The sequence below is a fragment of the Colobus angolensis genome, unplaced genomic scaffold (assembly GCF_000951035.1).
Source record: "Colobus angolensis palliatus isolate OR3802 unplaced genomic scaffold, Cang.pa_1.0 Scaffold6, whole genome shotgun sequence".
Taxonomy (NCBI): domain Eukaryota; kingdom Metazoa; phylum Chordata; class Mammalia; order Primates; family Cercopithecidae; genus Colobus; species Colobus angolensis.
In genome coordinates this window covers 25,973,871-25,999,476 of record NW_012119598.1, presented here as the reverse complement: position 1 = coordinate 25,999,476, position 25,606 = coordinate 25,973,871, and the positions used below count along the sequence as shown (strand labels likewise).

Here is a 25,606-nt window from a genome sequence, read left to right as displayed (position 1 = left end):
TATAGTATACTCTTTATTCAGGGAACATGGTTAATTTGTCCAAATGGGACTCAAAACCTTATTTTTTACTATATTGTCTTCATATTCCAACCAAAAAAACAGGTTGCTCTGGCCAGGCACGGTGGTTCACACCTGTAATCCCAGCACTTTGGGAGATCAAGGTGGGTGGATCATTTGAGGTCAGGAGTTGGAGACCAGCCTGGCCAACATGGTGAAACCCATCTCTACTAAAAATACAACAATTAGCTGGGCATGGTGGCATGCACCTGTAATCCCAGCTACTTGGGAGGCTGAGACAGGAGAATCACTTGAACCCAGGAGGTGGAGGTTGCAGTGAACTGAGATCACACTATTTGCACTCCAGCCTGGGCAACAAGAGCAAGACTCTGTCTCAAAAAAAAAAAAAAAAAAAAAGAAAGAAAGAAAGAAAGAAAAAGAAAAGAAAAAAATAAATAAATAAATAAATGGGTTGCTCCATCAGGGCCCAGTTGCCTCAGTGAAGACTTGGTTTCTGTACTGGGTTCACCCAGGATTGAGGTTTTGCCAGACAGGTTTGACTAAAAGAGGAGCAATTGAGTCTGCCATACATATATTAGGAAGATTGTAAAAACTGTCTACCTGTATTTTCTTCTGTATATTTTTACATTGGGCTAATTCATCTATAAGTTATTTTTGTAGCCATTATGAGATAGAAACCCACCTTCACTTTTTCCCATGTGCTTTGCCCATCACTGTAATGTAGTTATTTGAATAGTCTGTCCTTTTCTCACCAATCTGAAATACCACCTTTATCTGATGCTAATTTTTCATATGTATTTGAGTTACTATACTATACTTTCTTATGTACTTGAGTTCTATTTATATTTGTAATGAGCTCGTTACTTTAGCATGTCAGAACATGAAATCTCCTTCCTTCTTACCCTCTAGTTTCCATGGTTCAGACTCTGCAATCACTGAGAGATGAAAAACTGCTACAGACCATGAGTGACCTTGCTCCCAGCAACCTCCCGGCCCAGCAGGAAATACTCAGGACTCTGGCTCTGCTATTAACCAGAGAGGACAATGAAGTTAGTGAGGCTGTGACGCTTTACTTGGCAGCAGCCTCTAAAAATCAGCATTTCAGGGAAAAGGTAAGACACTAAACCATGGCCATTGAGCCAGAAGCTGGTTTAATTTTCTATCATTTACTACTAATATTTTAGCATTTATTCTTTTACAAAAATAATTTTTTCTGCTTATTAATAATATGTGCTCCATAAACCCATCCAAACTAAAGAAATATAGTTAAGTACCCCTTAAGCCCAGCCCCCAGAGAAAACTATTAATAACATACTGTCTCTTCTTTCAGATTGTATCTATGTATCTGCTAACATACATAACTTTTAAAATGAGATCACACTATCCTGTTTCATAATGGATTTTTAAATGTAATAGATCATGGTTATTTTCTTTCCTTGATAGAACATATTGAACTACTTCATTATATTTATGGGTGAATGGCATGTCCATCTATGAATATCCTAGAATTTATTTTCTTACTCTATATTGGTGGGCATTTGTGTAGTGTCCAACTCTAAAAATATTATGGTGAACATATGTGTGTCTATGTGTGTGCATACAGGCATGTCTTATGAGCAGTTTAGGGTCAAGTAATCTAGCTATTGGCTGAAAGAACTGGAGTATTTTAAATTTTAAAAGCCATCACCCTTATTTCCAGGGAAGAGGTAATTTATCTCTCTCTCAGTTTTAATTCAATAGCCATCCAGATGGAACAGGAATCTGTAATTTAAGTACATTGGCTCATGCAAGTGGAATTGGTCCCTGGGAGCCCTTTACAATTGATTCTGTCATTCTAAAAACTAACTCTCATCAAAATCCAGATCAGATCAGCTCAAGAAAGTTCAACATGGCCTCTCCTTGTCCTTGAAAAGGTCCCATGTTGAACTCAGAGTTTGTTTAACTTGTCTAAGGCATTGCCTAAGCTAATATGTAGTGGAACATTTGTGTACTCACAAGAAGATAATCCATTCTAATGCCATTTTGGTCCAAAAGGGTGAACTCTATGTAGTTCTTTGATACAGTTATCTTTCAGTGGAATTAGCTCAAAAGGCTGTTCTGTGGGCTATTCTCACCTCCTACCAAAAAAAGAGAAAGAAAATTAAAGAATCGTGAACATGCTGGTAGCAGAATATATATGCATCTGAGTGTGCAGTTTATGGGGAGCAGGACTGTGATACTCTTTAGTCACAGTGAGGGGCCAGTGTTCTAAATGTGCCCTTAGAAATAGCAATAGGGGGCCGGGCACAGTGGCTAACACCTATAATCCCAACACTTTGGGAGACTGAGGTGGGTGGATTACCTGAGGTCAGGAGTTTGAGATGGGTGGGTGGATTACCTGAGGTCAGGAGTTTGAGACCAGCCTGGCCAACAAGGGGAAACCCTGTCTCTACTAAAAATAGAAAAATTAGCCAAGCCTGGTGGCACGTGCTTATAATCCCAGCTACTTGGGAGGCTGAGGCAGGAGAATCACTTGAACCCAGGAGGTGGAGGCTGCAGTGAGCTGAGATTGTGCCACTGGACTCCAGCTGGGTGACAGAGCGACAATAAAAAACAATAAAACATCTCAAACAATAAAAAAATAAAAAAGAAATAACAACAGGTAAGACATAGTCTTCCTTTGGCTATTCTATATGCATCTTCTACTTTCAGGGCATTAGCCACAGGCTAAATGTTCTCTTTTTATTCCAATTCAGCTCTCATGTTTATTCCTTCAAATTCACATTTCATGACTAAACCTTCATTATGTGAGTACTGTGTCCCTGGTATTATATGGAGGGTTTTGTGGACACTGTAGAAATAAAGGAAAAGTAGTCCTTGCCCTTGAAGAGTTTCCAGTAGTCAGAAAAACAAGAAATAATACCCATCAAGTACTGTGTACTTCCTAAACACCAGGCACCATGCGGCATCACTTAGCTGTCTTATCTCTAACGATGGTGGATGCTACGATCCCACTTTATGGACTAGGAAACTGAGCCTCCAAGGAGTTAAACTTGGCTAAGACTAGTTAGGTAACAGAATTTGGATTACTACCTAGAAATGTTTGACTCCCAAAGCAAACACTGAACCCTTTCCATATTTTCTTATATGGAATAGCAAAAGTTACTACATTAAGTTCTTAAAACTAGATGCAAAGCACTAAAGCTACACAGAAATGCCTCTGTGAGAGCTGGTGTCACTGTAAACCCGGAACCGTGCTTCAGGGATCATAGCTATTGAAACAAAATAAAAGTTGTGTGTGTTGGTTCATTATTTTATGCTTTTCCCCACACCTAGACAAGTAGGAAATATCCACTGTCCTCCAACTGTACTGTTGCATTCAGATGTGGTTGCTTCTTTAATTATCCAGGACTGGTCAGAGGAGATGCTGGTGGCCTCTGCATGGTGACAGGGGCTTCTTGCTTTATAATGTGCCTTCTGTTTGCTTTCTGGAACTGTTAGGAATCTGAGCAGCCACCAATTCTTAGGCAGCCACTCAAACTAAAGTGAGCAACCTTATGACTCAACAGACATTTAACAATAAATAAATAGGCCGGGCACAGTGGCTCACACCTGTAATTCCAGCACTTCGGGAGGCCGAGGTGGGTGTATCACCTGAGGCCAGGAGTTCAAGACCAGCCTGGCCAATATGGTGAAACCTCATCTCCACTACAAATACAAAAAATTAGCTGGGCGTTGTGGCAGGCGCCTGTAGTCCCAGCTACTAGGGAGGCTGAGACAGGAGAATTGCTTGAACTCAGGAGGCAGAGGTTGCAGTGAGCTGAGATTGCACCACTGCATTCCAGCCTGGGTGACAAGAGCAAAAACTCCGTCTCAATAAATAAAAAATAAATAAATATAAATACATAAATAAAGTGAGCAACCTATTCAGTAACCACAAAATTAGCAGGGTCAGGTATCATCTCCGAAGTTAACATAGACAGGTTTGCCCTATCACATAGCATGTTAGCTTGGCACCTAACAAGTAGCTAGTCATCTGTTCATTGGACAAGTGAATTGATATTTTCAGATATATTTACACACATGATTACAATATTTGTGTTCCTGAAATGAGGGAGACAAATATTTCCACCAACATAATCAAACTAAATGAATTATGACTCAGCATTTTGCATAGGCACCATCAATTGGTTTCTGACCTCCAGGGCCAGCCCTTGTTAAAATTATAAAGTAGATGAACTTCAGCACAAGACTCCTCTCTATTTTCCCCTGCCCATTTCTCTCTCTCTCTCTCTCGGGTTTGTTTTGGATTTTAATGATGGGGTCCTACTTTGCTACCCAGGCTGGACATGCACCACCCAGGTGGTGCAATCATAGCTCGCTACAGCCTTGAACTCCTGCCATTTCCCTCTTTTACTCTTATCAAGGGCCTTCAAGGTTCGCTATCAAACCCAGGTTTACCCCTTACCAAAACCACATATTCCAAGACTTAAATGGGTGATGATAACTTCAATTGTCCTTCCTCTCGGGCATGTTTGCATTATAACAATGCTTCAATAGGGATGAAATGCTAAAGATGACCTTGGTGTATATCCACCTCTGGAAATGGGAGCTTTGGAGGGGGTTGATGGCAAGTGGCACTTCAGGGACAGTCACCTTGTTCCTTTTGTACGGGAGGCTAGTCCCTGTGTAGCTGCCCAGTTGTGGATTGAGGGTTATTTCCTCCCCTTTTGGCTGCTCACCGTCAAGTGAGTAGAGGCCAAAAAGCAAGCCAGAGAGGTTTTTCAAAAGCCAAAGCCCAGGCTCTAACTATTTAGGTCTAGTATAGTTAAGAGCTAGTTACTGTTACTGCTTTTGTTCTTGCTGTAATAACCTATACTGCATGTCTTTGTTTCCTTTAAGAGTGTTAAACCGGCCGGGCACGGTGGCTCAAGCCTGTAATCCCAGCACTTTGGGAGGCCGAGGCGGGCGAATCACCTGAGGTCAGAAGTTCGAGACCAGCCTGACCAACATGGAGAAACCCCGTCTCTACTGAAAATATAAAAAATTAGCTGGGCGTGGTAGAGCATGCCTGTAATCCCAGCTACTCGGGAGGCTGAGGCAGGAGAATCGCTTGAAGCCGGGAGGCAGAGGTTGCAGTGAGCTGAGATTGTGCCATTGCACTCCAGCCTGGGCAACAAGAGCAAAACCCCATCTCAAAAAAGAAAAAGAGTGTTAAACTGGTCGGGCGCAGTGGCTCACGCCTATAATCCCAGAACTTTGGGACGCTGAGGAAGGCAGATCATCTGAGGTCAGGAGTTCGAGACCAGCCTGGCCAATATGGTGAAACCCCATTGCTACTAAAAATACAAAAATTAGCTGGGTGTGGTGGCAGGGGCCTGTAATCCTAGCTACTCAGGAGGCTGAGGTGGGCATATGGCTTGAACCCGGGAGGCGGAGGTTGCGGTGAACTGAGATGGTGCCATTGTACTCCAGCCTGGGCCACCAAAAGAGACTCTCTCAAAAAAAAAAAAAAAAAAGGAAAGAAAAAAGTGTTAAACCATATATCCACACCAAAAAACCTGGTACACAGATGTTCATAGCAGCATTATTCATAATAACCAAAAAGTAGAAACAATCTAAAGGTTCATCAACTGGTGAATAAATAAAATGTGGTCTAGACATATAATGGAATAGTTTTTGGCCGTAAAAAGAAATGTAATATTAATACATCCTTCAACCTAGATGAACCTTGAAGATATTATGCCAAATGAAAGAACAAGACGTAGAAGGGCACATATTGTGTGAATTCATTTATATGAAATGTCCAAAGTAGGCAAATCCATAGAGATGGAGAGTGGATTAGTGTTTACCAGGGACTAGAGAGAAAGGGTCTTGGGAATGACTACCAATGGTTACAGGATTTCTTTTTGGGGTAATGAAAATATTCTGAAATCAGATGATGGGGATGATTTGTGAATATATTAAAAACCACTGAATTATACATGCTGAAGTCTAAATATTATGGTATGTAAATTATATTTTCAATTTTTTTAAATGAAGTTGTCCTATAAAACTGAGAAAACAGGGGCCATGTGCAGTGGCTCACGCCTGTAATCCCAGCACTTTGGGAGGCTGAGGCAGGTGGATCATGAGGTCAGAAGTTTGAGACCAGTCTGGCCAACACGGTGAAACCCTGTCTCTACTAAAAATACAAAAATTAGCTGGGCATGGTGGTGGGTACCTGTAATCCCAGCTACTGGGGAGGCTGAGGCAGGAGAATGGCTTGAACCCAGGAGGAAGAGGTTACAGTGAGCTGAGATCATGCCACTGCACTCCAGCCTAGGTGACAGAGCAAGACTCGTCTCAAAAAAAAAAAGAAAAAAAACAACTGAGAAGACAGGATGTGTTTACTCCCAACTATCAGTGACTATAGCAGAACAATGTGGCATTTTATGAGTAGTCATGTCATTACATTAAGTGGTCGATGACACTTTCAAGCTGGTTCATCTAGGGTCTCACTAAGGACAGATTATCGTTCCAGATGCTAAAGGAGTTAAATAAGTAATAAAAAACAAACAAAAAAACCAAGGTCTTCATCCTTAAGAAACTTCAACATAAATTATGTCACTATGGTATTTTTATCCTATAAACAAATATATGAATACACAGATATATGTGAGAATAAAAATAATATTATAGCTATACTAATTGAGGGCTTACTTTGTGCCAGGCCTTGTTTTCCATTCTTTACTTGTGTTAATAGCATTGAAGGTTCACAAACCCCTGTCAGTGGGTCTTATTATTACAACCATTTTGCAGATTGGCAGACTTTAGCACGGGAAGTTAAGTAACCTGCCCAAAATCACGTTAGGTAGCTGAAGTACATATTAGAAATATAAATACTTATAAATTTAGACACATATAAATAATGACAGTTAATTTAAGAAACTAGGAAAACGTTAGTTATAGGAAATCAGAGAGAAGAAAAAACAGAGAATCAGTCACATAATGGTTGGTGAAATGGGTCCTGGGCCTTGGACAAATTCGAAAGGTCATCAAAAATGAGGCCCGTCAGAGAGGAGAGGAGAGTATGGGGAATCCTCTGGGGGGGTGCAGGGGGGGTCACAGCCACTGGGTACATTGAGTATGGCAGGAAAAGAGGGCAGTTAGGGAGAGAGTAAGGAGCCACCTGGCTTAGGGTCTTGAAAAGCCCATAGTGAGGAGTTCTAGTTTGATGCTAGGCAAAGAAAAGGGAGGGGAGGGGGGCTGCCCATGATGATGTAATGCATGCTGGAGGAAGGGGGTCCCTCATTGTTAGGCACGGGGAGCAGAATGCTGTGGTAATGGCCCAGTAGGAAACTGAGACTTCCAACAAGACCTGAGACCATGGAAAAGGGATAAATCTAAGAAATATCATCATATAGCCCAGGCACGGTGGCTCATGCCTGTAATCCCAGCACTTTGGGAGGCTGAGGCAGGAGGATGGATTGGGCCCAGGAGTTCGAGACCAGTCTAGGCAACATGGTGAAACCCCGTTTCTACAAAAAAACATTAAAAAACAATTAAGCCGGGCATGGTGGCACATATCTGTAGTACCAGCTACTTGAGAGGCTGAGGTGGGAGGATTCACCTGAGCCCAGGAGGTTGAGGCTGTAGTGAGCTGTGATCACGCCACTGTACTCCAGCCTGGGTGACAGAGCAAGAACCCTGTCTCAAAAAAATAAAACAAATGGCAGAGCAATACCACTTATTGATTCAACAGATACCCTTTAGTATAGTGATCTGACTTGAGTTACACTTTTAAAAATAAAAGTATACCGGGCGCGATGGTTCACGTCTGTAATCCCAGCACTTTGGGAGGCCCAGGTGGGTGGATCACCTGAGGTCAGGAGTTCACAACCAGCTTGACCAACATGATGAAACCCTGTCTTTACTAAAAATACAAAAATTAGCTGGGCATCGTGGCATCCGCCTGTAATCCCAGCTACAAGGGAGGCTGAGGCAGGAGAATCGCTTGAACCCAGGAGGCGGAGGTTGCAGTGAGCCAAGATTGTGCCATTGCACTCCAGCCTGGGCAACAAGAGTAAAACTCCATCTCAAAACATAAATAAATAAATAATAATAAAAAATAAAAGTAATTCAGACAAATAGCAAGAAATGCACAATATAGCCCAACAAAATCAAAAGTTTGTCCTCTCTTTCCACCCTCAATTCTCTTCAAGAGTAATTAAGTTTCCTATGAACCAATATGACATATAGTGATTCTTATTCATTTGAATTAATGTTAAGTACTACACATTTCATCAACCATTTAGGAAGAAATTAGCTTGGTAAAAATAAGACAATTGGCTGGGTGCAGTGGCTTGCGCCTGTAATCCCAACACTTTGGAAGGCCAAGGCAGGTGGATCACAAGGTCAGGAATTCAAGACCAGCCTGGCCAATATGGCAAAATCTTGTCTCTACTAAAAAAAAAAAAAAAAAAAAAAAATTAACTGGGTGTGGTGGTGGGCACCTGTAATCCCAGCTACTTAGGAGGCTGAGGTAGGAGAATCGCTTGAACCCGGGAGATGGAGGTTGCAGTGAGCCAAGATCATGCCACTGCACTCCAACCTGGGCCACAGAGCAAGACTCTGTCAAAAAAAAAAAAAAAAAAAAAAAGACAATGTACTTTTATGCAGATTTTTTTCATACAGAGCATTAATTTGCCATGTATCAAACTCAGCAAATCTCAAACTGACATTACCACCCTCCTCACTGGAACGTACTGCCTCCTCCTGTCTTCCTTATTTCTGTCTGAATACCTTTTTTTCAATCAACTTCCCCACTGAAATCTAACCCATCATTTCCATTCCAGTTCAAACATTTTTGTGAAACTTACCCTGGCCCTCCATAAAATGTCTCTTCTTCAAGTGACTGACTTACCTTGTAGATTTCTTATAGCACCCAATACATTTCTTCTCTTGAGTTCCTTCTAACAGTCTTAGCATTTCTACTGCATCTACAGGCTCCTTAAAAGCCAGAACCATAACTCTCTATCTCCCCATTTTATTGAATAAATTGATCCCTTATATTCTCCTAGAGTCATGGATTCTAGGAGAATGTTTCAAATCTTGGAATGACACATGGGACAAGGGGCAGGAGCTTGCAGGCCTTTATGATGGGACATATACAAAGGGATTAACACCTTAAAATAAAAAGTTAATGATCTGGGATCAAAAACAGCTCTGAGAAATTTTGCCTTCCTCATTACTTAGTTAAAAAAATTACCTGTAGGTGGCCAATAAAAGCCCACCATGATTATGTTACTCAATAAATTGATCCCTTATATTCTCCTAGAGTCATAGTAGATCTAGGAGAACATGAGGGATCAATTTATTGAATAAACGACTCTTTTAATTAACATGAATTTCAATGACTTTTTTTTTCTTGCTCTGAAGGTAGTGCAAAATGTGTAGGTTATATGCTATAGTTTATCTCAGAGAGTGAGAATGAGGTATACCTCTTAAACTACAAACAAACCAAAATGCCTTCACGAGATCCCTCCTTCTCTTTCAGGCCTTGCTCTATTACTGTGAAGCACTAACAAAGACAAACCTCCAGCTCCAGAAAGCAGCTTGCCTGGCCCTGAAAATCCTTGAGGTAAAGCCCAGGCTTGGAACTCCCCTGGCAACTCAGCTTGGAGCCAGGCTAAGCCGAGTGTATATAACAGCTTTTCTTTCATGTTTGAAAGTACTTTTTTAGCAGTATTTCTTGTCTCCTTTGCACTGTATGTTAGTTTTAGTATTTTTCTCCCTTAAACAGTAATTACATGTGACTTTGTTTTGTTAGTCAAAACATGGCAGAAAGCAATCATGTTTTGCACTAGCCCAAGGGAACCAGTTTACCTTTAGGTCAGTATTAGAAAAGTATGTCATATTGGCTGGCATGGTGGCTCACGCCTGTAATCCCAGCATTTTGGGAGGCCGAGGCCGGTGGATTACCTGAAGTCAGGAGTTTGAGACCAACCTGGCCAACATGGTGAAATCCCGTCTCTACAAAAATTACCCAAGCATGGTGGCAGGTGCCTGTAATCCCAGCTACTCAGGAGGCTGAGGTGGGAGAATTGCTTGAACCCAGGAGGCAGAGGTTGCAGTGAGCCAAGACTGTACCATTGCACTCCAGCCTGGGTGGCAGAGCCAGACTCTGTCTCAAAAAAAAAAAGAAAGAGAAAAAAAAGGAAAGTATATCTTAAAAGTGAGATGAGATATATGGTGATTTCATTCATTTTTATTGTGAACAACAAAAAGCAGGGACAAATAAGATTGGAAAAGAAGTACTAAAATTCAGTATGCCACTGAATTCCCAGATCCTTCCCCACAAGCTCTCTTTATTAAGCAGAGAACCAGTTTTGATTGTCATAAGGTGTCGTGAGCAGGGAGAGAGCTAGAATGTAAACAAGTACGAAAAGACTGAGAACTCCTGACATGGAAGTTTCCCTTTCAATAGGCAAGATGTAATGTTTGACCTACCTTCATCACAAAAAAATAAGACAAATCAGTCTTGAGAAAAGAATGAGAGAAGGCCACACCTTAGAACTTGCAAAAATCTTGGAAAAGAGGCAGGGACCTGCAGGCCTGATAAAGAAAGGGATCAATACCTCAAAAGAAAAAGTTAACGGCCTGTGATCAAAACCAGCTCTAGGGCCAGGCATGGTGGCTCACGTCTGTAATCCCAGCACTTTGGGAGGCTGAGGCCAGTAGATCACCTGAGGTCAGGAGTTTGAGACCAGCCTGGACAACGTGGTGAAACCTCATCCTTACTAAAAATACAAAAATCAGCCAGGCGTGGTGGTGCACACTTGTAATCCCAGCTACTCAGGAGGCTGAGGCAGGGGAATTGCTTGAACCCAGGAGACAGAAGTTGCAGTGAGTCAAGATCACGCTGCTGTACTCCAGCCTGGGTGACTGAATGAAACTCTGTCTCAAAAAAAAAAAAAACTGTAGGAAATTTTGACTTCCTTGTTACTTGGTTTAAAAAAATTGCCTTCAGGTGCCCAAAAAGAAAACCCACAGTGATTACTATTTGGGTGCTCTCCTGATATCCAGTGACATATCAGTGATGGATGCCTGTAATACAAAGTAAATAAAGACATAAGGATACAGTGATCTGTATGGATTTTCATACTCTAAATCCACTAGACTATAAATTCTTGAGGACCAGAACCATGTCTGATTCACTGTGGACTCTCTCATGCTTTATGAATAGTCTGGTTCATGGAGTGCTCAATAAATATTTGTGGAACAAACAAACAGAAGAATTGTCATTAATGGCCTTTACCTCCTCCTCTATTTTAGCATATACACTAAATAGTAAGAATTATTAAATTAGAGCCATTTTGGAATCGGTGAGATTCAGTGGAAAGAACCAGGGAAAATGGATTCTATTCTGGAAAAGCAAGCTAGTGACTTCACTCCTCTAGACTAGAAGTCTACTGTGGAATGAGGAATTTAGCTGCTCATCAGAATTCCTGAAAGAACTCTGGGCCCCAGCCCAGGAAATTCCGATATAGTGCATCCAGAGTGGCACCCAGGAGTATTTACTTTTAAGGGATTCAGATACTCAGCTAGGTTTGACCCCGTAGGTAAGATGGTTTTTAGGTAAGTAAAAACCCATAGGTAAGATGGCCAGGCACAGTAGCTTACACCTGTAATCCCACCACTTTAGGAGGCCAAGGCAGGAGAATTGCTTAAGCCCAGGAGTTTGAGACTAGCCTGGGCAACATAGTGAGATCTCATCTCTACCGAAGATTAAAAATTAGAAATCAGTCTTGGCTACTCAGGAGGCTGAGGCAGGAGAATTGCTTGAGCCCAGGAGGTCAAGGCTGCAGTGAGCTGTGATCGCTCCATTGCACTCCAGCCTGGGCAACAAAGTAAGGCTAAAGTTCCCACCAGTTGTTAAATGCCAAGTCTTATGGAACTCTAGACCTAAATATCAAAACACGATGTAACCTATTTTTCCCCCATAGGCTACTGAAAGCATTAAAATGCTGGTGACATTATGTCAGTCTGATACTGAAGAAATCAGAAATGTAGCCTCCGAAACCCTCTTGTCTCTGGGTGAGTTTTATTGTTGTTGTTGTTGTCGTTGTTTACATGATTGTGTGCTTCTGGCACTCTCAAAGGGATGTTCCCTTTGAGATGCTCCCTTCTCCAGTAAGGAGAAGCTTCATGTACCATCTTAGCAGTTTCCCTGCTGTAGGCTGTCTTCTCACACAGAGTACGAAGAACTGATCAATGTCCATCTCACCCCAACTCCTCGTTCTGTCTGGATGCTGAGAGTGAAGTATATTCTCTAGAGCCTTTCTATATGGATTGATCAGTCTGTATACTATTTGGAATCAAGAACACAGAAGTCAAACCATAAAGTAGAGGCAATAGGAATCCAGGCTGGGTTGCCAGGGTGGGGTTGACACTCCCTGGAGGACAGAAATTGGGTGAGGTACCAGAGATGCATCCCAGGGAATGCTGTAAAGCCCCAGGTATCTCAGCCTCACCCTGACTCCCAGGTTAATCTCTGACTGCCCTGTAGCCTCTGCCTATCTGAACCCTGATACCTAAGAAAATAATTGGAGTACTTATTTTATTCTGAAATATCCAGAGAACCCTTCCTCTTCACTTTATTTTATGAAGATTCATGCCTAGCAGGCATTATACATTTATTCTTTTTGGGGGACTTGGGAGGGAAGGGAAAGCCTTTCTTAATTCTGAATTAAAAAGTATAAATAACTGGGCTTGGTGGCTCACCCCTGTAATCCCAGCACTTTGGGAGGCCAAAGTGAGTGGATCACTTGAGGTCAAGTGTTCGAGACCAGCCTAGCCAACATGGTGAAACCATGTCTCTACTAAAAATACAAAAATTAGCCAGGCATGGTGGGGTACACCTGTAGTCCCAGCTACTTGGGAGGCTGAGGTAGGAGAATCACTTGAACCCAGGAGACAGAGGTTGCAATGAGCTGAGATCATGCCACTGTACTCCAGCCTGGGTGACAGAGCAAGACTCCCTCTCAAAAAAAAAAAAAAGTATAAATAATCATTATAAATAATTTTACTTCAACAACACACTCTTAAAAGTGTAAAAATTATGCTCCTAGAGCCGGGTGCGGTGGCTCATGCCTGTAATCCCAACACTTTGGGAGGCAGAGATGGGCAGATCACCTGAGGTCGGGAGTTCGAGACCAGCCTGACCAACATGGAGAAACCCCGTCTCTACTAAAAATACAAAATTAGCCAGGTGTGGTGGCGCATGCCTGTAATCCCAGCTACTAGGGAAGCTGGGGCAGGAGAATCACTTCAATCTGGGAGGCGGAGGTTGCGGTGAGCCGAGATCGCGCCATTGCACTCCAGCCTGGGCAACAAGAGCAAAACTCTGCCTCAAAAAAAAAACCAAAAAACTATGCTCCTAGAAATCCTCAGACATAATCCAATCAATAATGCAGCTTAGAAAAAAGCCACCCTTGTTTAGTGATAGTAACTTAACAACATGAAGAAGAATCTCATGGCATTTATAATCACTGTGAAAATCCCATGTATTGTTAGGCCCTCTTTCTTACAATTATGGGTTTAACAAGGCATCATTCTGCTATTGAATATATTATTTCTTCCACAGAAATCTTAGCCAGTATGTATTTGTTTAAAGGATAAAAGTTATTCCTTATGGCTGTATTAGGCATAGAAATTGTTTAATTCTCTAAAAATGTACCCAGGTATTATTAGTTTAAACTCCTTTATCCCTTCGTATTCTAAAATAACCATGAAGGCAAGCCAGGTGCTTATAAAGCATGGCCAACGAAGCTTCTATTTCCAGTGTAATCTAAGGAAATTGATCCCAACAGAATGTGCCCCGGGACTCACTGGAGCTGTGCGAACAGCAGTATCTCCAGAAGCCATCACCATACCTGCTTCACCTTAGCTCTTCATGCACACTGCTCGCATCAGCCCTGGGCCCTCTCACACCACCAGTGTGCGGTGCTCAACACTGACCGCACATTCACCAGGGAAGCTTAAACAATCTACTCCCAAAGATTCTGCTTTCATTGGTCTAAGTGTTCCTTGGCATCAGGATTTTTTAAAGCCTCCCAGGTGATTCTAATACAAAGTTTGAGAACCCCCTGAACTCAATATTATGAATCTTCTTTGACCCTAATATACAAATACTGGCACATTTTTCTCTCACACAAATGACTGAATTAGTATAGTGAAAACAGTATTTTCAATAGGAATTGATAAAATGCCCTATGACAAAGGGCAGAAGGTCATTGCGGGCACTTAAAGGACTCAGGGCTGCAACTATTTACCAACCAGTATGGAATGATTTTGATATTTTAACCTAGAGCTGTCCGGTAGATCCCTCCATAGTGATGGGATTGTTCTATATGCGCACTGTCCGATATGGCAGCAGTCATCCTAAATGGCTGTTGAGCTGTTCACCTTCACCACCATGATTGAGGAACTGAAATTTTAAGTTTACTCAATTTTGAGGACAGCTGCTCCTTGACTTACAATGGGGTTACATCCCAATAAACCTATTGTAAGTTGAAAATACTATTAAGTCAAAAATGCACTTAATACATCTTACCTACAGAACATCATAGCCTAGCCTAGCCTGCCTTAAACATGCTCAGAACACTTACATTAGCCTACAGTTGGGCAAAATCATTTAACACAAAGCATGTTTTATAATAAAGTGTTGAATATCTCATGGATTGTATTGAATACCATGCTAAAAAAGTATGGTTTCTACTGAATGCATGCAGCTTTTGCACCATTGTAGTTGAAGAATCGTTAAGTCTAAGCCATTGTCAGTCAGGGACCATCTGTAATTACCATTTAGATTTAAATGTGGTTGGTGGCCACATGTGGTTGGTGGCCACAATGTTGGACAGAACAGTTTTCACCATGACTATGGCCATTTCATTGTGTCCCAGCTGGACCTCAGACCTGCTTGGAACCATACTCCCTGACTCCCCAGAGCTGGAGCTCTCTCCCCTCCAACACTCTGCCTACTTCACAAGGCAGTTAGAGGATTGGCAGAGGGCCAGCTGCAGTGGCTGATACCTGTAATCCCAGCACTTTGGAAGGCCAACACAGGAGGATTGCTTGAGTGTGAGAGCACAGGAGTTCAAGACCAGCCTGATCAACATAACAAAACCCCATCTCTACAAAATAAAAATAAATACAATTAGCCAGAGCTGGGCGTGGTAGCTCATCCCTGTAATCCCAGCAATTTGGGAGGCCAAAGTAGAAGGAATGCTTGAGGCCATGAGTTCTTGTTTTCTGGGTTGTTTTGTTTTGTTTTTAAACAATTTTACTCTTTTTAAAAAATAGCTATTTTTTAATTTGATAGAGATGGGGTTTTGCCACGTTGCCCAGGCTGGTCTCAAACTTCTGGCCTCAAGAGATACTCCCACCTCCGCCTTCCAAAGTGCTAGGATTAAAGGCATAGCCACTGCACTGGCCAAGGCCAGGAGTTTGAGACCAGCCTGAGCAACATAGCAAGACTAGGTCTACAAAAAAAAAAAAAACTCATTTTTTTCAAGTAGCCAGGCATAGTGGCATGAGCCTGTAGTCCCAGCTACTCAGGAAGCTAGGTGGGGGGAGGATCACTTGAGCCTAGGAGGTCGAAGCTACAGTGAGCTGTGATTGTGTCACCACACTCTACCTCTAGCTCTAGCTAAAAAAAAAAAAAAGACTAGCAGCAGAGCAGATCAAGACACTGAAAACTGAATAAGAGTGAGATACCCACCCTACTCATGTCACTGTAGTAATATTGGGTAACACCCATAGAGGACTTGCTCCAGGCCAGGCACTGTTTTGAGGGATCTGCATGGGTTAACTCATTTAGTACTCAAAACTAGTCCATAAAGGCAGAAGTGCCATTAGTTCCCTTTTACAGAAAGCAGGCTGAGGTTGTGTAACCTGCCTATCGGCACCCAGACCTAGTCAGGCACCAAGATGGAATCTTGCCACTCTAGGCCACTGTACCCTGTGGGACTCTAGGAGTAGAACATAACACCTCTAAACTAAAATCTCTTCATGAGCAAACTAGGAACTGGCCTAGCAGACGTGGTTCTTAAAGTCGCATTTGTTAGCTGAGGCATCCATAGCGGGGTGTGCGTGAGTGGGCAAGGAGGGAGCACGTGAACGACCCCAACTCAGGCCCTCTGTTGCTCCATCTTCTCCTGCCATCAACTGGAAAGGTCCTGTGTTTAATCTATTTAATATATCAGGGTTTTGCGTATCAACATTGTGTTTCCAGTAAAGGGTTCTACTCCAAAGTAACAAAAATTTGAAAACTACCAAACTAGAAAAAATGGAGCATTGCCTATGAAAAGTCAAGGCATGCAAAGACTGTTAAAAAAAAAATCTCTTGGCCGGGCGCAGTGGCTCAAGCCTGTAATCCCAGCACTTTGGGGGCCGAGACGGGCGGATCACGAGGTCAGGAGATCGAGACCATCCTGGCTAACAGAGTGAAACCCCGTCTCTACTAAAAAAAAAAAAAAAAAAAAAAAAAAACTCTTAAAGTTAATAAGAGATGGCCAGGCACAGTAGCTCATGCCTGTAATCCCAGCACTCTGGGAGGCCAAGGAGGGCAGATCATCTGAGGTCAGGAGTTTGAGACCAGCCTGGCCAACATGGTGAAACCCCGTCTCTACTAAAAATACAAAAATTAGCCAGGCGTGGTGGTGGGTGCCTGTAATTCCAGTTACTCGGGAGGCTGAGGCAGGAGAATCACTTGAACCTGAAGGTGGAGGTTGCAGTGAACCAAGATAGCACCATTGTACTCCAGCCTGGGCAACAGAGTGAGACTCCATCTCAAAAAAAAAAAAAAAAGGCAGGCTTTTGCCTATAGAAAACTCACTCTGCAAGGTTCTTTTAAATATAGGCAGATATCTGTTTTTGTATCTAAGGTGTTCCTGAAAAACTTAAATGTATGGGGGGAAAAACCCTAACCCGACTTTCGCTTTACTGAAATGTTTCTATTTCGAGAGACTCTAATGTATTATAAAATCCATAATTACAATAATTACACTCCTTTTCTAAAACCCCCTCATGTCAATATAATTCCAACATTTTCTGAATCTTTTTTTTACTTTTGTTTTCCTTCACAGTGAACTTCTTTTTTTCTTTTTTTGAGATGGAGTCTCGCTCTATCACCCAGGCTGGAGTGCAATGATGCAATCTCATCTCATTGCAACTTCTGCCCCTGAGTTCAAGCAATTCTCCTGCCTCAGCCTCCCAAGTAGCTGGGACTACAGGCGAACTCCACCACACCCAGCTAACTTTTTTTTTTTTTGCATTTTTTGGTAGAGATGGGGTTTCACTGTGTTGATCAGGCTACTCTCAAACTCGTGACCTCAAGTGATCCACTCACCTTGGCTTCCCAAAGTTCTGGGATGAGCCACGCATGAGCCACCACACCCAGATGAACTTCTGATTAAGCACAACTATTTTCATCTCTGTCTCACTTGCGTTACATTTATGAAAGCCTGTTTCTTATCACTTGTCTTTGTATTTTATTTTCTCATTTTCTAATCATTTTCTAAAGTAGGAAAATAAAACAAAACATTAAAATTATTTGCAAATGCATCTTAACTGTTCAAAGTGGTGCTACAGGCAAAATGAACTAGCTGGTAGCTGGTAGACGGCATCTCTATATATTTACATAGTAAAGAGTAATTTTTAGCTGAAGTTTGAAAGCCTAAGACTGATTTTACCAATGATCATTTAGATGTATCAATATATAATATACACAAGTAAAAGTTACGTAAAAGTTCAATGCATTAAAGTAAAGGATCAGCCATATTGAAATCCCTAATGTACTTAAAATGTAATCCATACAATTGCTCTGAAATACATCTATTATGTGAAATCATCAATATCAAATGGCCATGAGACTTCTACTCTGTTTCATACCCTGGCGTTCTTTTGGTCTCTGGCATTAATTAGCTCAAAAGTTCTTGGTTGTTCTAAGCATTACCTGGAAAACAATGACATAATTAGGAATAACAAAAGATAATGTTTCCTTACCAAAAGTTAACATAGCATATTATAGCAGTCCATGCCTAAACAATTGGCACTATGTTACTTTGAGTAATGAATAAAAACGTTAAGTTTGAATCGGTATTCATGTGTAATGTTCTATATTTAGGAGAAGATGGGCGGCTGGCATATGAACAGTTGGACAAATTTCCTCGAGACTATGTCAAAGTCGGAGGTCGTCATGGAACTGAAGCTGCCACAGCCTTTTAATTACAGGTTAACTGCCTAACAGCTGTCTTAATATCTGACCCTTTTCATCAAGATGGTGCTGTGGTTTTGCCTGGAAATTGTTTAGAGCCTGAGAGACACGAAAACTAAAATAAAAATGTAGGCTGGGTGCAATGGCTCATGCCTGTAATCCCAGCACTTCGGGAGCTCAAGGCAGGAGAATTGCTTAAGCCCAGTCGGTTCAAGACCAACCTGGGCAACATAGCAAGGCCCTGTCTCTACAAAAAAAATTGATTAGTCGGGCGTGGTGGCGTGCACCTGTAGTCCTAGCTACTGGAGAGGCTAAGAGGGGAGGATTGCTTGAGCCCAGAAGATTGAGGCTGCAGTGAGCCATAATTGTACCACTGCACTCCAGACTGGGTGACAGAGCAAAACCCTGTCTCAAAAAACAAAACAACAACAACAAAAACATGTTATAGAAAGAATTCAGAGTCTCATTTCACAGTATCTATCTCCTTTTCCTTTGGCCGACATAGGATAGGGCTATGGTATAATTCAATAGATTACATCGTCGATTGTGTCTGATAATGCTCAGTGCAAGAGTCCATCTTATCTTAATATGTATGAAATTTAAAAATAGCCATCTTTGTACTTTTTTGCAAGTTTCTCTATAAGCTTGAAATAGTCGTGTGATACTTCGATAAACATCATATGCCTTGCAGTTTTTCTCTGTCGTGTTCTCAGGGTTGAGTGGTCCCCTTAGCTACCTAACTTTACTTTCAATACAAAGCACAAAAAAGAATCTCTTCAAATAAAAGTTTGCCTGCAGAACCTGGCAAAATGACCCATTGTGAGAGTTCAGATGTTTTAATTTTATGTGCTTCCAGCTATTCTGGAGTCTGAGGTGGGAGGATCACTTGAGGCAGAGGTTGCAGTAAGCTGAGATTGTACCATTGCACTACAGCCCATGTGACAAAGGAATGAGAGCCAGTCTCAAAAAAAAAAAAAAAAGAAAGAAAAAACTCCCACAATGTGGTGTTTTGCTTCTTTTCCCCATCCTGAAAATTCCAAAATCATGTTTCCATTATGGAAAAAAGGTAAGTACATGACTAAGAACTACCTTAAGATTATACTTATACACTTAAAAACAAACAAAAAACTCAAAACTTACCTTTTTTTTTTTTAATTAATGAGAGCCATTTTTTATGATATTCTTACCGTAGGGGTATTTTGCTGCTAAGACAAATCAAAACCAAAAGCTGTAGATTCACAAACCTGTGATGCTCTTTGAGGTGGAGGAACCTAGAAGTCGGAGAAATCCTAATGGAGTAGGAGTGGAGGGACATTTAAAGTGGTCCCTCCTTCTGTAAAAAAGACCATGGGATTAGAAAGAAGAAGGATATCCTGAGGGGGTGGTTACAGCCCCCAGGGAAATCACTCACTGGTAGGATTCCCTGGCCAAATAGTTCAAACATCAGGTCCCATTATTGCTTCAGTATCAGAGATGCAAGTTCATTAAGCAAAGTACAAGACCATTCAGTAGCTCTTATTAAAATATCTTTTTTTCCTCTAAAGAGTATACAAGGTGGGGTATGCCAAGGTATCAAAACAATATATATGAGTGTAATTTAAACTGTGGGATATCAACTGTACTATGGATGTGTTTGTATCATTGAGATGTCATTTTAAATATTTACATTTTAGCAAGACTTTTAAAAAGGACTCATTTCATTTCAAAGTGCAAATTGTTTGCCAGGCTTCTGGCAAATAGTTCTTTCAACTGTGAAGTTATAATGTATATATCTGTATATTTATAAATATTATATATATTCATATATCCTTCACTTTAAAGGTACATTGTACAGGCTGTAGTTAGTATGTATAGTCTATAGTTTATGTTAAATGGTTGAAATGCTTCTTTTTATAGAAAATCAAACACAGATGTTACAGGATTTTGTGTTTGGTTTGTCATTTATTTTTTATTTTTTATTTTTTGACTATTGCATGAGTAATTAATTTCAGATCTTTTGTATTCACTTCTGTATTTTATGTTTGGTTGAGGGGGTGCTTTCAGTTTTGTGGCATTTGTATTCATTGATCTTTCAGTCATGTAAGTTAAAATAAAAATTATTTTTGAATTACTAGCATCATGTGCAGAGTCTGATTTTTTTTTTCATATGCCCTTTCTGAGTTGGTATTTATGGAATTAATGCAGCAGAGTAACCCCAATTTTTTAAGCCTTCACACATTAATATATTTGAAGAGCATACGCAGGTATATTCTGTAGACTGTCTCAAATTTGGGATATGTTTTAAAGTAGAGCCACTACATTCGTTGATAAGTTGAAAATGAGATGTTAGATAGATAGAAGCCAGTGATGAATCTAGAATTTTTTACCTGAACAACTAGGAGGATGTAATACCATCTTCCAAGATACAGAAACTGAGAAGCAGCAGGACTAGGGAGGAAGACCTGGAACTCAGTTTTGGACGTGTTAAAACTGAAAAGCGTCTTGGACATTCAAATGGGGATATCAAGCTTATGACTGAATATGAGTCTGGAGTTCAGGTGAGAAATCCAGTTAAAGATATAAAATTGGAGCAGGCGTAGTGGCTCATGCCTGTAATCACAGCACTTTGGGAGGCCAAGGTGGGAGAAATGCTTGAAGCTAGGAGTTCAAAACAGACTGGACAACATAGTGAGACCCCCATTTCTTAAAAAAAAAAAATTTAAAAACTTGCTATGTGTGGTGGCCTATTGTCCCTGCTACTCAGGAAGTTGAGGCAGGAGGATCACTTGAGCCCAGGAGATCAAGGCCGCAATGAGCTATGATTGGGCCACTGCACTCCAGCCTGGGAAACAGGGCAACATGTCTCAAAAAAAAATTATATATACATAGAATTAATATAATATATACATAATATATATAATTGGGAGTCTTCAGCATATGGGTAATAGTTAAAGCCATAAACTGATTTATCTTATCTAGGAAGTATAGATAAAGAAAAACGGCCGGGCATGGTGGCACGCCTGTAATCCCAGCATTTAGGAAGCCTAGGTGGGTGGATTGTTTGAGCCCAGGAGTTCAAGACCAGCCTGGGCAACATGGCAAAACCTCATCTCTACAGAAAAATGAGCTGGTCATGGTGGTGTGCACCTGTGGTTCCCAGATACTCAGAAGGCTGAGGTAGGGGGATCACCTGAGCCCATGAGGTTGAGGCTACAGTGGGCCAAGATCATGCCACTGCACTCCAGCCTGGGGGACACAGAGAAACCTTGTCTCAAAAGAAAAAAAAAAAAGAAAAAGAAAAAAAAAGAACACATACAAAGACTGATGAACCTTGGGGCCTCCAATATTTAGAGGTCATAAAGAAGAAGAGGAACCAGTAAAGGAAAATGATGAGTGGCCAGGAGGAGAAAAATTAGGAGTGTGATATCTTAGAAGCTGGGTGAAATGTGTTTCAGAGAGAAAGGAGTGTCAAATGTCAGACTGACAATTCAATGACCGTAACAGGCAATGTCAGTAGAGTCACGGGGTTGAAATCTTGTTTGGAATTCATCCAAGAAAGAATGAGGAAGACTGGAGATGGGGAGTATAGCAGCTCTTTAAAGAGCTGTACTGTAAAGGGGAGCGGGGAAGTGAATGTGCAGTCGCTGTGGGGAGAAAGCAAATGAAGTCAAGAGAGTTTTCTTTCTGTAATGAGAAAAAAAGTATAGCGTGTTTGTTGATAATGCAAAGGGTCCAGTTGAGATGGAAAAATTACCAAGATAAGAGAAGAATTGTAGAGCAACATTCTTGAGGTGAGAGGAGCTGATTGACATCTACTGCACAAACAGAGAGAGTATCCATAGTAACAGAAGGAAAGTCAGAGTCTACGGGTACCGCAGATGCAGATAGGTGGGTGAATGCACTGGTAAGAGTTATGCAAGGTGTCTTTTCATTGCTCTATTTTCTCAGCAAAATAAGATAAATCTATGATGTAGAGAACTCTCTTTGGGTAGCAAACAAGCAAAAGAGGTAACAATACTATGAAAGATCGACGGAAAGAAGCAAAGTACATGTTGGAATAATCAGACTAGAATGGGCAAGTTCCAAATATACCCTGCCTGAGCAAAGGTTCAAAGACAATAGTGAGATGTATGCGCATTAGGGGAAACAAGTGTAAGTTGAGGTTTTGTACACCAGAGAAATGAAAGTAAAATTGGTTTAGTCTAAATAGTAGAAGGCCTTCAATGACAAGCTGAAGAATGTAGGCATCTATTGCTTTCCCTGGTTTGTATATTCCATTCCACAGTGTTGCTAAGTGATGTATTCCAGAGTTCTTGATTGTGAACTCCTGTGACTGCCAGTGATGCACCTGAAGGACCACTGGCCTTTTTCCACAATGGCTAACAGCCGATTTTCCTGTAGGCAAATTTGGGTTAACATGTATGGGTATTTTGCGGGGCTGTGTCGGCATCTCCAGAAATACTGGTGTGCCACTGTTAAGGGCTTTTTTGTTAAGAAGAAGGAAAAACAAATCTCTTCAGCTGAGTCTTGTTTTCATAAGGAAAAAATTGTTGTACTTCGTCAAGTGTTGATGAATGAATCCCTACCCATTGAGAAGAGAGCTCAAGCTGCCCAGAAAATTGGACTGCTGGCCTTCACAGGTACTGATCTAACTGGCTGTGCTAAAATGAGTGTTTCATGATACTCATTTTATAACACTGTAGTTTAGTAATTTTTCTTAGCTGTAATCTTAAAATTCTGATAACATTTCATTGGATGAAATTTTTTTGTCTTTGTGCCCAAAATATTACTAATTATTTTATCCTCAAGGATCTCATGTTTTAAAAGAATGTGCCCATCAAATAAACTACTAATTAAATGTCTCCCATTTTTATTAATTAAAATATATATGTACTAAAATGCCTATCAAACTTCTCATGAACATTTTAAAAAATCAAAGACTACAATGATTTGATATAATTTCAACCTAGTGATATGATTCCAATGCAGAGTAAAACTACCTGATATTTTACTTTTTATTTTATGCATTGTACAGTAAATATCTTAGAAAAATCAATAAAAACTTAATACTCTTAGGACACTTACTAGGTAAGCCAATAGGGGCATTAGTGACAGACAACGATTAATGTATACTTGGCTAGAAAGCAAAGTGGAAAATAAAGTGGTAACTGTTTGAACACACATTGCTCTAATAATCATCAAGTCCAAACTCACTCCATTTTTTTCTAATTGATAAATTTTAGGATGCGTAATGAGATTTTATAGACTGTCCTCAATAACACATTTCCTAACAAGAAACTCTGGCTGGTGGCTATAAGAGTCTTTGATTATGTTTATTATTATTATTAGTTTTGTTTTGTTTTGTTTTTTGTCTTTTTTTTTTTTTAGACAGTTTTGCTCTTTTTGCCCAGGCTGGAATGCAATGGCACTCGACTCACTGCAACCTCTGCCTCCTGGGTTCAAGTGACTCTCCTGCGTCAGTCTCCCAGGTAGCTGGGATTACAGGCGGCTGCCACCATGCCTAGCTAATTTTTGTATTTTTAGTAGAGATGGTGTTTCACCATGTTGGACAGTTTTGCTCTTTTTGCCCAGGCTGGAGTGCAATGGCGCTCGACTCACTGCAACCTCTGCCTCCTGGGTTCAAGTGACTCTCCTGCGTCAGTCTCCCAGGTAGCTGGGATTACAGGTGGCTGCCACCATGCCTGGCTAATTTTTTTTTTTTTTTTTTTTTTTTTTTTTTTTTTTTTTTTTTTGTATTTTTAGTAGAGACGGGGTTTCGCCATGTAGGCCAGGATGGTCTTGATCTCTTGACCTCGTGATCCCCCCACCTCGGCCTCCCAAAGTGCTGGGATTACAGGCATGAGCCACCACGCCCAGCCCTTAGACTGAGTTTTAAGTGGGAAGATGAATTACTTAGATGTAGTTTGATAGACTAAATCTTTCAAAGAATGGAGTTCAGGAAAGAAAACAGTAAAAGGAGTCCTTGTTGCCAGAATGGCCGGGAATCACTGGCACAGAGCTAGAAAGGAGACAGGAAACAGGAGATGCACCCATCTGAGTGGGGGTAAGGGCTCCCCCAACAGGGGGCAGGGTGAGTTTCTTGTGTAGCTATCTTCACCATTTGTGGGAAGAGCTAGCTAATTGTAAAAGGATCAGAATTCCTTAATTTGATGGTATTTAGCCTTAGTTGTTCTGGTAGGAAGCTAGGGAAAGGGCCTCTGCCTAGGCTTCAGGTAAAGCTTTAATGTTGAACAGAATATTCTTAGGACCATGGAACCATGGAGAACAAGTAAGAGAAATCCAAGTGGGATCAAAACTCCAGTGGCGCCAAGCGTGGTGGCTATACCTGCAATCCCAGCACTTTGGGAGGCGGAGGCGGGTGGATCACCTGAGGTAAGGAGTTCAAAACAAGCCTGGCCAACATGATGAAACCTCGTCTGTACTAAAACTACAAAAATTAGCCGGGTGTGGTGGCACGTTCCTGTAATTCCAGCTACTCGAGAGGCTGAGGCAGTAGAATCGCTTGAACCCAGGAGATGGAGGTTGCAGTGAGCTGAGATCGCGTCACTGTACTCTAGCCTGTATGACAGAGTGAGACCCTGTCTCAGAAAACAAACAAACAAAAAAAAAAACCCTCCAGTGGCAAGAATCCGACCAGCTTTGTCAGCTACTCCTCACCACCTAAAAAGTCCTCATCCCGTGTCCTCTTGGCTAGTACCTTGGAGTTTGAGATTTGCATATACTCAGGTATATGGTGAAAGTACAGTCTAGGGCCAGGCTGGGTCAGTGGCTAAACAAGAAAAATCTTGTAAGGTCGTGTTGGTCCCATAGCTGCAAAAGAGTTGAGGCAAGAAATGTGTAAGGGGAACAAGAGAGCAACGAACAAAAACTCAGGAAAACCTCCCTCCCGCCAGTCAGTCCCTGACAGTGCTGCTCAACCTTTCAATTTGCTCTTGGCACTAATGCTCTGGGATCCTTCTTTTCTTTTCCCCCACCAGTACTAAAGGCAGATAATCCAGAATGAGACCACGAGGGATATTTGCTAAGCGAACGCAACCAGGTTTTATTCACCTTGAAATACTCTTGGCCAGGCACAGTGGCTCACACCTGTAATCCCAGCACTTTGGGAGCTCAAGGCGGGTGGATCACCTGAGGTCTGGAGTTCGAGACCAGCTGATCAACATGGTGAAACCCCGTCTCTACTAAAAATACAAAAAATTAGCTGGGCGTGGTGGTGCATGCCTGTAATACCAGCTACTTGAGAGGCTGATGTAGGAGAATCGCTTGAACCTGGGAAGTGGAGGTTGCAGTGAGCTGAGATCGTGCCATTGCACTCCAGCCTGGGCAAAAAGAGCAAAACTCTGTCTCAAA

At 41.4% G+C, this 25,606-nt stretch overlaps 2 protein-coding genes across 4 annotated transcripts in view; both read left to right on the top strand.

The window, feature by feature from the left end:
• The window catches only part of FAM65B (family with sequence similarity 65, member B), a 240,901-nt gene extending 220,526 nt beyond the window's left edge, over positions 1-20,375 (top strand). For all 3 annotated transcript variants that reach the window (XM_011962805.1, XM_011962803.1, XM_011962804.1), the window contains 4 exons: positions 928-1,130; positions 9,536-9,619; positions 11,985-12,075; positions 18,167-20,375. In XM_011962805.1, coding sequence (XP_011818195.1) covers positions 928-1,130; positions 9,536-9,619; positions 11,985-12,075; positions 18,167-18,267 — 479 coding nt within the window. In that variant the 3' untranslated portion in view covers positions 18,268-20,375. The remainder of the gene's footprint in view (positions 1-927; positions 1,131-9,535; positions 9,620-11,984; positions 12,076-18,166) is intronic.
• A 2,202-nt stretch (positions 20,376-22,577) lies between these two features.
• Positions 22,578-25,606, top strand: part of LOC105526715 (chromosome unknown open reading frame, human C6orf229) — a 3,977-nt gene continuing 948 nt past the window's right edge. Inside the window, exon 1 of the mRNA XM_011962802.1 lies at positions 22,578-22,875. Within this exon, the coding sequence (XP_011818192.1) occupies positions 22,578-22,875 (298 nt within the window). The remainder of the gene's footprint in view (positions 22,876-25,606) is intronic.